The following is a 12,792-nucleotide window of genomic DNA, read 5'->3' as shown; positions in this document are numbered from 1 at the left end:
GATGACATTTTAAAAATAGTCAGATAAGCTAGCTAATTAATAAGTACTGTACTGTAAGTAGAGCGAATTAAGCACATATTTTCTTGCGCGGGACTCTGCGGATTCCTAGTTTTAAATATTACTTTATTGTGAATCTTAAAAAGAAATCCGAAATTTTGCTGCCCTGTGCTTGAGCACAGAATATCACTTACCTAATGCGTGCCTGACATTACCTATCATTGTCAATATATCTATCTATCTATATTAGATAGATAGATAGATACATTGACAGTGATAGGTAATGCATAATATATCCAAAATTAAATTTGCGAAAAATTATCCTGCATGGAAAACTTAAATGATAGCTTTCTCGAAATCTAGTGCTATGATGCTTGAAAGATAAAGCAAAGTATTTAAAGGAGTTAGCGGGAACACGCTATGGTATATTGATGCTAAGATGTCGAAGAGATCCTCGTTGAAGATTTGTAACTAAACAATTTGGAAGCTATCAGGCTTTAAGTAAGGTCAAGAGGACTTACTATTAGTTGTGAATATTTTTGGTAAGAGTGTGCTAAAATATAACAAAACAATACGAGTTGTTTTTGAATTAATAGTAATGTCGTTAATTAACTGTGTTGCTGTACTCAGTTCAATTTAGGGCAGATGGTATACTGACTTGTGGGAAACAGTCAATATTATACAGAGGATAATTCTAGATGGTATAAGAAGAATCTAGTTTACTAACACACACACACACATATATATATATATATATATATATATATATATATATATATTAATATTATCATAGTGAATTAATAGAGCGTTATGTATATGATTTGTTAATTTAATCAGAACATTCTCTTCTTTCTTTCAATTTGAGGTCCGAGTGTAAAGTTTGAACTAGCTCCTGCAGACGATGCGACTCCGTCAAAACGCCCTCGCCGCAGTGAAACCACTCCTCAACGTAGAAACTCAAAGGTTGTAAGTAACGGTAACTATACTGCAGTGGAAACTGTTCTGTCGTCTGGTGACAAAGAGCAAAAGTTAAAAATTGTGTGTTACAGAGTGGACGAAGACTTGTGTCATAAAAACGAGAAAAGTATCAAGAACAAAAATAAGTACGAACGTAAACTTCGTGATGAGGATATTTCTAAGTTGCTTGATAATGAAAACGAAGATGCTGAGCACAGTGACAGTAGTGACGCTTCAAGCACTCATTCCATTCCAAAGGAAGACAAAAGGACCTCTATATCTATTAAGAAAGATGGTGATACTAATGAACGAACCATTGTTAGAAAGTCGCGAAGACATACAAAAAAACTGTCTAGTTTGAAGTCCCCCCAAACGAAAAGTGAGCCACTGGTAAGTAACAAGGAAAACTTAGAAGATGTGGTTAAAAATGAACCATCACCGAAAACTTGTAGTAAGAGTCCAACGAAGGACGTAAAGCGTCAAGAATTTCAAGAAAAATTAGAGCAATTAAGAAGACGACTGCGTCCTCCTGAGAAATATCCACAATTTTACACTAAAAAGAATGCTTGTAACAAGTCGCCAGATGTCGAAAAGCCTCGACGTTTTGCACTTTTAAGTGCAAGTACTTCCAAACTTCCGTCGAAAAGTAAAGTTGACAAAGTTATAGAAGAGGTTAGTATTTTTCTATTTTCTTTTTCTTTTTCTTTTCTTTTTTCTTTTTTTTAAGGGGGGATAGCTTCTTTTGTATGTGACAATGCATGAAGGTCTAATAATTCACATTAGAACAGACAACAGTAGACAGTTCGTTGTTTTTGATTTCCCTTTTGTTAATTTTGAATCCAGGTGTAATTACTTTCGTGACTTCATTGTTTGAACTCAACAATAGTATCATTGAAAATTACGCTATTATTTCCTAGGACTTTCTAGAAAAACAGCAGTTTATTTCAAAGGCCCAGTAGTGGAGAATTATCTACCATAAAGAACTTTTGATTAATGTTGTAATAAGTAACTTCTATTCCATTTTTATTGCGTTGTAATACAACAAAGTTATCTGCTGTTATAATAATAATCTCACAGTCCGGGGAAATATTTCTATTTATAATTTGATTATACTTATAAAACTTGGAAATAAATGAACAATATAACCAATACCATTTACAATAGAGTTGACAACGCCAAATTTATATCTAATGTGATCTGGTATTCGTGGAGATAGCATTCGTGTTCGTTGTTTACACCATGCATTTTCTTCCTAAGAATGCAAAAAATGTGAGATGAAGATACTAATGTGGTCAAGTATATTTTGGACTTGTACAATGAAAACATATTACTAAAACAGATTATTGCAAACTTAATTCCAGTGAAAAGTCAATAAGCGATTCAGGAATATATTACGAGAGTGTGAAAACACAGGCGTAACATGTGAAAGATCATATAAGAAAACTGTCCACAGTCAAATACTGCGTAGTGGAGTGAGTACCAAGCTTAGTTAAACGATAAAAGCAAAGCTATTGTTACTGCCAAATCGAATGTGTATAGGGTATCGCTTGATACGCCAAAATATAAAGTTTGAAAGATAATGGCTGAAAGAATAAGTACAAGGTAACTAAAAAAGTTCTTGCCGTTCTAGAGCAGTGACAAAGAAAGAGCAATATAGTGGACGGAATGTACCTTTAGGTTTCCAAGTAGTTTCCATCAGCATCCAACACCTTTTGCCAATGTTTTTGCAGCTGCACAATACTCTGATGATAAAACTTGGCGCTCATGTATGCAAAGAAGTCCGTGAGTGCGTCCTTAGGTTTCCCCCATTTGCAAAGGATCTCCCACGAGGGTAGTTGTCGAGGGAATAAAACAGGTGATAATCTATTGGCGCAAAGTCCGGGGAATATGGTGCATGGTACAGTCTCCCAGCCAAGGTGCCGAATGGTGTCTCGAGTCCTCTTCGCTGCATATGATGGTCTGACCGAGTGGAAGGAACTCCTAATGCAGCACTTGCTATCAAATCCACCATACAGACAGCATAACCTTTCATGGGCGCAGAGGTGGTCTTGAGATGTGAGGAACAGGGTCACGTGGCGACAACCAATGCCTGTTACGACTTTTCGTCACCAGTGAGCAAACTATCAAAGATGGGTGTGTTCAGATACCGAGTGAGCAAGAAGAAATAGACTGTTACTCGTTGTTCCTTGTTAGCTGCCGACAATATGTGGGATACCCACTTGCTTAACTTGTATGACTTCCTTATTCCATGCTGGTGCAGTCTGACTGTTTCAGCGGAAACATGAAACCTATCTGCAAGTTCATCACATGTTAGACCACTCCCTCCTCGATTGCTGCTTTCAGGGCCTCGTCATCCAACACACATGGTCGCCCACTGCGACGTTCACCCGAAAGGTACACTGTTCCGAACGGAATTTCTGGAACCAATGCCTCGGGGTGTGTTCGTTCACGGCATTCTCCTCAAATGTCTGCCATATGCAGCGACTTGATGTCGCAGCTGACAGGCCCACCTTAAAGTCATCAACAAACACACGCGAACAAGCTGATTGGATACCTCCATTTGTCTTCGACACTGGAAGAACTATGACCGCTGTATTGCGCGATGTGCCTGTATTGCTGAAGATCAATTGTCAGACTAGCTCCGGATCGCTTGGCAGGCACGACCATCATTTCGTTTTCTCTTTATGTACGCATAATTAATGGGACTTCAGAAACGACAAAAACTTTTTTGGTTACCTTGTAGAATGGGATAGAAATATCTGAATGAAGAACGTTTGGAAGATGTATTGAACATAATTTCCCAATTGTTTAGAATGAGATAGTGACAAAGGAACTATTCTACGCATCTGTAACAGGATTACGTATATCGATAAAAAAAAAGTGTTTACCAAAAATTAACAGAAAAGCTTTGTGTTGGTTATATGAAGGAAACAAGTAAGTTTTGTTTCACAGTCAGACTCTACGGTAAACTTCCCAATTATGCCATTTTAATACTGAAATATGAAGTAGTGAATCCATAATTACTGGTTACAATAGTGGAATAAGATCAAAGTTAGACCTGTTCTTCGGACGCTGAATCCATATCATAAGCCATTACTAGCAATTTCTCTTTTTGCTCTATGGAGATTAACATTAAAGCTGGAAGTGGTAATGGATCTCTGTCACTTTCGGTTGCAATAGTGGAATACAATTAGAGGTGGAACATATTCTTGGTACTAAATCTATGCTGGAAAAAAAAAAACTGCTTTTCGCAAACTATTTCAGTTTGTGTTGTAACCAAAAACTCATAGATTTGCATCTCTTATGATTGCAACCGATATATAAAAGTCGAGACAAAACTCATTCTTGAGAGTCTGTCAGAAACAGTTTTTGGATATCCCATACCGTTTTGGCTATATATATATATATAAATAAAAAGAAAAAAAAGTATTACAACCGGAAATACTAGTAAATTTTAATTCGGTTTCGGTTGTGTTGTAGGTGATAATGACATGTTCTCTTGAGACGCTATTGCAAAAAAACACTTTGTCGTTATCTTCGACCTTTTTTGTTCTATGGCAATCAAGTTTAAAACCGGAACGAATAGAGGGTTAACAAAGGAGATGGGACCTGTTCTTGGGATGCTGAATCATAAAATAAATAAATTAACAAATAAAGTTTTTCGGTGTATCTTACGTTTTTGCCGTATGGGTATCAATATTGAAACCGAAAGTAATAGTAAATTTTAACCAATTCCGGTTTCGATACTGTGTTGTAGGTGTGATTTATAATGTTCTCTTAAAACCCTGAATCGATTACAGAAAATACTTATCTCTATTTATAACAGTCTTTGTTCTATAGTGAAGAACATTGGTACCGGAAATGGTTGGTTTCTACTATTTCTTTAAGATTTTCGTCACTTACATATAGCCTAGTTTGGAAGTCCAAAGAGGAAGAACATATCTTACGTGGTATCATAGAACCGCAAGCTTCAAAGTACAAACTGTATCAGATAGCGAAACTGTGTGAAAAGAACTAAAAGCCATTTGTCGATTCACCTGTAGAAATTTGGTTTGCAATCTTAAAATTAAAAGAAAATGTGTGTAGTGTTTACTAAAATTTAGTTAAGTACTAATGTCATGGAAACTCCGTAACTTTCCTGCCAGAGTATTTCAAAATTGGATATTGTGATTTAGCATTGTCATCACTTTAATTCTAAAGTAGCTCCGGTTTAACATACAGTTAATGCTAAGGAAAATATTATTTTGAATTGAAGTTTTGTAAAAAGTTTAACCAATACTTCAGAATTTTGTGAGATTGTTAATTCATTGAAACGTAAATTAATCAGTCATAGCTGCACGAAAAGTAATTAATGAAATAACAACAGATCATCGCTATTATCTACATGATTCCGAGTGTGATGAATAATCTATTTGACAAGTTTTCCTGTACACGTTTCGTATGAAATATGAATTAATTTATTCTGTGTTTTTGAAACTTAATACCTAATATATATTATGTATATATTAGTTGTTATATTAAAGTATATACATGAAAGTTTAAGAAATCGTCATAATACTATTTGATATGTAAACTTCGTAGTAGCTTTTCTTGTTCATAAGCGGAATCCCTTCTACTTTTCAAACATCAATATTTGAGTTGTGTGCTCTTTAATAGCCAAATGGCTAATGCGCGTAGCTTCGAGTTCGATCTCAGATAGAAGTACTTCCTTCGGTTACAAACTCGAGTAGTAGTTTGGGTTCCACTGCAAGCAGTAAATCCAGGTTTTATTTTTTCGGTGTTGAAAAGCTGAGACCATTTGATACGAATTGAGTTGAATTGAGTTGATTTTAGTTTAGCAACCCTATATGAGACGTGGACCTACTGATTAACGTGGAATCCGAACCACATGAACTCCCGCCGGGAATCGAACCCGGGTCTCTCACGCCAAAAGTGCGTACGCTAACCGCTTAGCCACGAAGGAGCTCCTTGATACGAATTGACATAAAGGCTTAAAGTAAATATGGGTCCTCCGACATAATTTACACGAAGTATCTGCATCACAGTTAGGATTATGTAGTTCATTACTAGCAGCGTGCGTGTGTGTCACTGTTGGTAGAAGCGAAAATCAATAGATACAATCTGTTACTTACCAATGTATTTTCACATATTTAGTGCATTAATAAATAAATAATCTGTTGTAGCAAAATAAAAACTATTAATTATTATTGGCAACGAGCAATATACTTTTTAGTGCATAAAAATGTATTTTTTCTGGATTTTCTTGAGAATTTATTCACAAGCATGTCATTTTGTTCATCTTAAGGTCTCGATCGATCAGTAGGTCCCGTCTTATATGGCCTCGCTACTGAAAGGGACGTTCAACTCAAAATCAACACAATTAAACAAAGATTACATTTTGAGTACACTCTGGTAAAGACAATAGAGAGGATCACACGAATTATTTCCATGTATGGGATATGAGTAGCCACCGTTGGTCACCGTTACCGGTTAAGATGTTAACAGATTTACTCTATTAACGAAAAAAAAAAAACGCTTACATGCATGGAATATGGGCTATAGATAGGATCACGATCCTACACAATGTGTGTGTGTGTCTCACGCAACATACACTTGCGTATACGCTGGTGCTTTACTGATACTGTTTTTCCAGAACACTCGCTAGCAGGCATGATCGAGACTATGCTTCTTGATACACCAAACATTTGTGCTACTTTCGTCACAGAAGCTCCCACTATACGCGCACCCAGAATTTGCCCTCTTTGAAACTTTTGTTAGCTCAGACATGATTCACAATAACCTGCACGGACCGGTCGCTGAACTGTAACTGGCCCATAAATTGGCCAGGTCGTATCCTCACAGGATGTGCCGGTGATCATAGCGACACCTACCATTGAGATGCAAATTATGTTTGAAATGGCTGCCTCTTTTATACCAGGTGTTTTCATATGTTGTCCCTCCCCTGTATGTGTCAAGATGGTAGTCTTACAGTAATTGGATTTAACTTTTTTTCCTTTGTAACAGACACTAACAGCAGTCATGAAGTAATTCCAGCGCTCATAGCGAGTCACTTTTTTAAAACTAAAAGTTACTTTTTCTTTTTTCAAGTTGGTTACTAAAAGTTACTTGTTACTCATTATTCTTCTGAAAGCTTCAGTGCTTGCAGACACGTGTGAAACAGTCAGCTTTATTCTCTTTTGAGCTTTTATTCATTCTAAAGCACAGTGGATGGTTGGTGGATGCTTAAGCTCTCATGGTGGGGTTGAGAACCCTTCTGTGTCTATTCTTTCTTCTATCATAATAGTCTTTTAGTTTTCTCTCGTAATAGTTAACACTTCGCTCAACGTTCTGTGTGTGTGTGTGTTTTTGTGTGGTTCATCATGTTCGTCTTGTGTTATGCTTCTTGTATGTTCTTCTTTAGAGTAGATGATAAATTTGAATATTTCATGGCTTTGAGAACTCTCAATGCTAAGTTAAATATAATGTCTGGGATGAAGAAATTCGGAAATAGGCCAGAACTGGTTCTACTTACCCAGAAGCTTCTTACATCTGCTAAGTCTGCTTACCGTAACTACAAACCATACTTAGAAAACCTAAGAAAGGAGGAAGATCAAAAAGAAGTAAAGAAGAAAAGATTAAACAAAACAACAAACAGAGAGAGAGAGGTGATGGAGAAATTGACAAAGTCAAAAAGGAGCATGATGAGATTTTGGTCACTTTTTCGTGTGCTTTTGGTCTTTTCAACTATTTACAAGAGACCAGACCACTATGAGCCCTGTAATTGTCAATACTTTCTCTTCATTCACGGTATCATCTTTGGAAATCTTTACCACGATCTCTGTAACACTGTGAAAGAAATTGCACGCGACCTGTTACGTCATTCTTTTGAGGTTTACATATGCCTTTTCCAAGGTGATAACATACTTCCTCCTGTCACACTCTATATGGTGTTCATACAGGGTGTCCAATATACAATGCAACTTTTGAACCTGAAGTGATACACAAATAATGGTTTTACCAAAATGAAGCCTTGTTCATGCATATATTTTTAAACTAGAAAGCAACGATTGAAGTACACTAGGAACCATACAGTGTTGCCAGATGTAACCGAAGGTTTTTTTTTTTTTTTTTTTTTCAAAACATGTAAATTGACACATAACTCATACGTATGGATGTCCTGTCGTTAATTTTCAGTTTGTTCAGTTGGAGTAGCTTGGAAACTATGGATCAGAAAAAATGATTTTCATTTCCACCGATAACTAATCGGATGAGGCCTTTGTAAGGGGGAACTAGGGAAATCGTAATTTTCATAAATTAACACTCTGAATTGGCAACTTTGCTGATGTTTCAGTGCATCAAAAGGTGTGTTAAGGATCTGTCTACCCTGAAAACAATGAAAAACAAACTTTAAATGCACCCGACAACGCTGCTACTATCAAAAATGAGTTACCAGCCCCACAGCGGATGCTGGGAGTGTCTCCTGTTTTGATTCAAACACTGGTTCATACCATTCACCAGGTTCGCAGCAATTTACGAAGATAAGACGTGTTAATGTTCTTAATGGCACTGCGAATGTTCGTTTCCAGGTCTTGAATAGTTCAAGAATTGTTCTTGATATACCTCTTGCTTCAAATAGACCCATAGAAATGAATAGTAGTGTTGTCGAGTGCATGTAAGTAAACGTTTTATCATGATAATTTCAAAGTTTGTTTCTCATTGTTTCCAGGAATTGCATAATGTTGACAGATCCTTAACACACATTTTGATGCACTGCAACATCAGCAAATTTGTCAATTCAGTGTGTTAATTTATGAAAATTACGATTTCCCTAGTTCCCCCTTACAGAGGCCTCATCCGATTAGTTATCGGTGGAAATGAAAAATTCTTTTTTCTGCTTCATAGTTTCCAAGCCACTCCAACTAAACAAACTGAAAATTAACGACAGAACATCCATACGTCAATTTACATGTTTTGCAAAAAAAATTGATTTGCACCTTCGGTTACATCTGGCAACACTGTGTAGTTCCTAGCGTACTTCAATCGTTGCTTCCTAGTTTAAAAATATATGCATGAACAACTCTTCATTTTGGTATAACCATTTTTCGTGTATCACTTTAGGTTCAAAAGTTCTACTATCCCAAATTTCGGATTGCATTGTATATTGGACACCCTGTAGAACATCGATAAGTGCGCTGTTCTGCAGTGTGTTTTGGCAAGAGTTCCTGAGCACGTCTTTTTCGACGCTTCTGTAACTGAGATAACGATAGTTATGGTGTTAGTTCTTTGCTGAACCTCTGTATATCTGATCCTTTCCTGTGGCGAAGCGTACACTTTTCAGACATTAGCTGGTATACTTCTCTTAGCAGGATGCAATTGGATTGTTTCTGTCGTAAAGGAATTGTTCCAATTTTAGTCTCTCTCTCATATCTTTCTTGAACACTGTGACTTCACCTTCCTTGTGCATCATGATTGACACCTTAACTGTATTTGGCACTGCAAAACGCCATTGTGTACTCTTCTTAATAGAAGATCAATCGTCCGTAGCATTTTAAACACGATCATTCTCCACACCTGTCATGAGACTGAGGTCTAATGTATTTATATGACCGATGATGCATTCACTTCCCGCTACGTGGTGATAGAATCACTTGTAAAAATCAACACTTTAGATCGGAAATAATCTCTGTAGTAAAATATTAACGTTTTAATATTGCTTAACGCACAGTATCTAAATATATATAGTAATAAAAAGTTTTATTTTACCTATTTGAGCATTTAATTTTCCCTTTCGCTAGTAATTTCGACTTACAAATTTTCTTCAGCTTTAATGGTCCGGAAGAAAGGTCGAACTGTTGTATTGTAAATTACTTACTCGGGTTGTCTTCTTTAACTTTGGTATCATCCCTATCGTGTAAAAAAAAAAAAAAAAAAAAAAAAACTAAAGTGTTAGTTTTCTTATTGAAGTATGAGAAGACACGATCGTGATTAAAATTTAGTTGTACATTTGTAAGTGCTCCTCCCACTCTACTTTTCCGTTAAATCATTAACTTCAATAAAGTGTTAAGAAAATTTGGAAATCGAACTCATCAGTGAAGGGAAAAGTTAAACGCACAAATAGATAAAGCAAAGTAAAACTTTTTATTATACAGGGTGTTTCAAAACAACACCGACAACGTTTGGAAGATGATTCCTGACACCAAGATGAGACAAAAAAATATATATATATACCAACCCGGGTGTACAAATGCTTTCTTTCGGAGTTATAGGCTGCCGAAAACATGAAAAAATTAATTTTAAAGGTCCATAGCGACAAAAGTATGGAACCTACCATAGTCGAGTCAAGATTTCACTTAGAAACTAATATGTATGCTATACAAAAATACATGTTTCAAAATCCTGCGATAATGCCTCAGCAATTTTTATAGAGTTAGTTGGTGAGTACTTCAAAATATATGCCCATAGTATTTCAAATTATATGCCCGTAGTCAAACTCCCTCTATAAAAATCGTTGGGTGAGTACATTAGGATTCTGAAACATGTATTTTTTGATAGCTCAGATATTAATTCCTAAGTGAAGTCTTGACCTGACTACGGTAGGTTCCATAATTTTGGAGCTATGAACCTTTAAAGTACATTTTTTTGATGTTTTCGACAGCCTATAACTCGGAAAGGAACCATTTCTGTACCCAGGTTGGTCTATACTTTTTGTCTTATCTTGGTGTTAGGAATCATCACCCAAACGTTGTCGGTGTTGTTTATGAAACAATCTGTATATACTTTTAACTACTGTAGTGTTTAGAGCTTGGTGTGACAGTGATTTCTCAAAATACATTGCATGAATGATTGCCATGCATGCGTAAGATTCGTTTCTGCATGAAAATTAAAAACTAACATAGTACGTTGAACTTTCCAGTTGTTACTAACAAAATCGATAATATTTACAGGAGAATAAGGAAGTATCTTTAAGTGAATCAGATTTATATGATATGGGAGATGAAGATTTCAAGCCTAACCACTTGAAGTTAAGGAAAAACTGTTCAAACTCAGAACCAAGATCAAAGTTAGAAAAATCTTTTTGTTTCAAACTAAATCGATCTCCAAGTGGTAAATACAGAATTTCTTCTTCACCACAATTCACTCCAAAACGTGGACAAACTGATGGGGAACAGGTAATCACCTATAGTAGTTGAGTTATGGATAAAAATTGAATAGAATCTTTTCAAAGGTTTCGATACGAAAATGGAGTATAAATAAATAAATAAATAAATAAAAAATGCTTCTAGGTAGGTAATCCTCCCATACCATATTAGTACGAAAAATTTCAATCGTACTATTTCATCTGCATATTTAGGTGAAAATGAAGTACTTTGCAGTCTGTCATTAGAAATTTGGTAGGGCAGATTCACTGGTCACGAATTACCCTAGCGAACGCATCTCTGCCAAATTCTAGTCAAAGGTGGGCTCATATACATCACTATTGTGTTTTCTTTTTAGTTTAGTGTTCTACGATTATTCTGCAGGGTTAAGGCAGACGGTGATGATAACGAATGAAAAGCAAACATGAAGAAGGTGGAAGAAAACGGAAGAACTTCGAGGAAACCCACGTACGTAGTGTTTGTCCACCACAAAGTCCACGTGGCGCGAGCTGGGATCAAACGAAGGACCCCACGCACCAGAGATGAGTGATTTTCCGCCGGTCATATATGTAATTCGCATGTCATATGTGCCATTCAGTGAAAACTAATAGCGCGGAAAATATTTAACTTTTGCAAATGACCATCAAGGCTCCACTCTTTCTACATCCTTGCACAGAATCGACCACGTTACAGAAGTACTCAGCTTGACATACCTAGTTGTTTTACTTTGAAGCAAGCTAAGTTTGTTCTAATAATTTGCTTGAACTCTTCACAATTTACTTCTGTAAGTACGCGTGAGAAGTTAACTTTTAGTTATATAAAATATAATCCATAAAATCTGAATCATGTAAATAAGCAGCACACTGAATTCAATACTTAAACATCCGTGACACATATTTTATTTGAATCAAGGACATGTGGTTTACTTTCTTTATCCAGCTTTAGCGTGTTTTGAAATGATCGGTTGACATGTGTGGCCCCCTGGTATCTAATAACCCGTCTATAATTTAAAATAAACGAATATCCTTTTCTGTTTGAAATACGGCTGTAAGAAAGAACTTCTTGCAAGGAGGACAATAGTGAGTGGAGGCTGAGAATGGCCGCGAAAGATATCGTAAGGACCAATTTAAATAAAATGAACAAAATTTTACTGGAACACTTCAGCAGTAACTGACTCAAAGCCTTGGAATAAATTCCAGTATTTAAAAAAAAATGTTGGCAAATCACAGTTATTTAAAGATCGCATACTGATGATATATTGCCGATACTACTACACAAGTGTTTTTAGCATGAGAAAAAGCGGAAAGGCTATTACTCATCGCAAAAAAAATATGTAGCAGAATTTTCTTCTACATGCAACAGGTAGCACTTTCGGAAGCTGCTACTTCCTTCATCAGCCTGTGGTAGACTTCAAAAAGGATAAAAACATGAAGGATGGTTAAAAAATGGTTAAAAGATTAGGATATGTAAGAAACCAAATCTTCTGCCAAACATTAAAACTCACAGGAATGGAAACTCACTGACATTGTTCATGTTTTTTTTTAGCATATTTAGTGCTTTGGTCAGTGTGGTTAAAACATTATTATATTTGACAATTAACAACATCATCATTTCGAGACAAATGGTTATCGATGTTTTATAATTGTTATCGAAGGTCAGGTCTCATACTTGGTAAAGTATATCGTAGCAACCTAGGTACCTA

General features: G+C 36.0%; 1 protein-coding gene across 3 annotated transcripts in view; it reads left to right on the top strand.

Moving 5' to 3' along the window:
* The window catches only part of Orc1 (origin recognition complex subunit 1), a 128,797-nt gene that overhangs the window by 38,002 nt on the left and 78,003 nt on the right, over nucleotides 1–12,792 (top strand). For 2 of the 3 annotated variants that reach the window (XM_081742786.1, XM_081742784.1), the window contains exons 5-6: nucleotides 863–1,626; nucleotides 10,899–11,123. In XM_081742786.1, coding sequence (XP_081598912.1) covers nucleotides 863–1,626; nucleotides 10,899–11,123 — 989 coding nt within the window. The remainder of the gene's footprint in view (nucleotides 1–862; nucleotides 1,627–10,898; nucleotides 11,124–12,792) is intronic. The other variant, XM_081742785.1, reaches the window with a different exon arrangement.

Source organism: Thermobia domestica, chromosome 16, assembly GCF_964235325.1.
Source record: "Thermobia domestica chromosome 16, izTheDome1.hap1.1, whole genome shotgun sequence".
Classification (NCBI taxonomy): Eukaryota; Metazoa; Arthropoda; class Insecta; order Zygentoma; family Lepismatidae; genus Thermobia; species Thermobia domestica.
The sequence above is the reverse complement of the archived record's forward strand: the minus strand, read 5'-3'. Positions and strand labels throughout refer to the sequence as shown.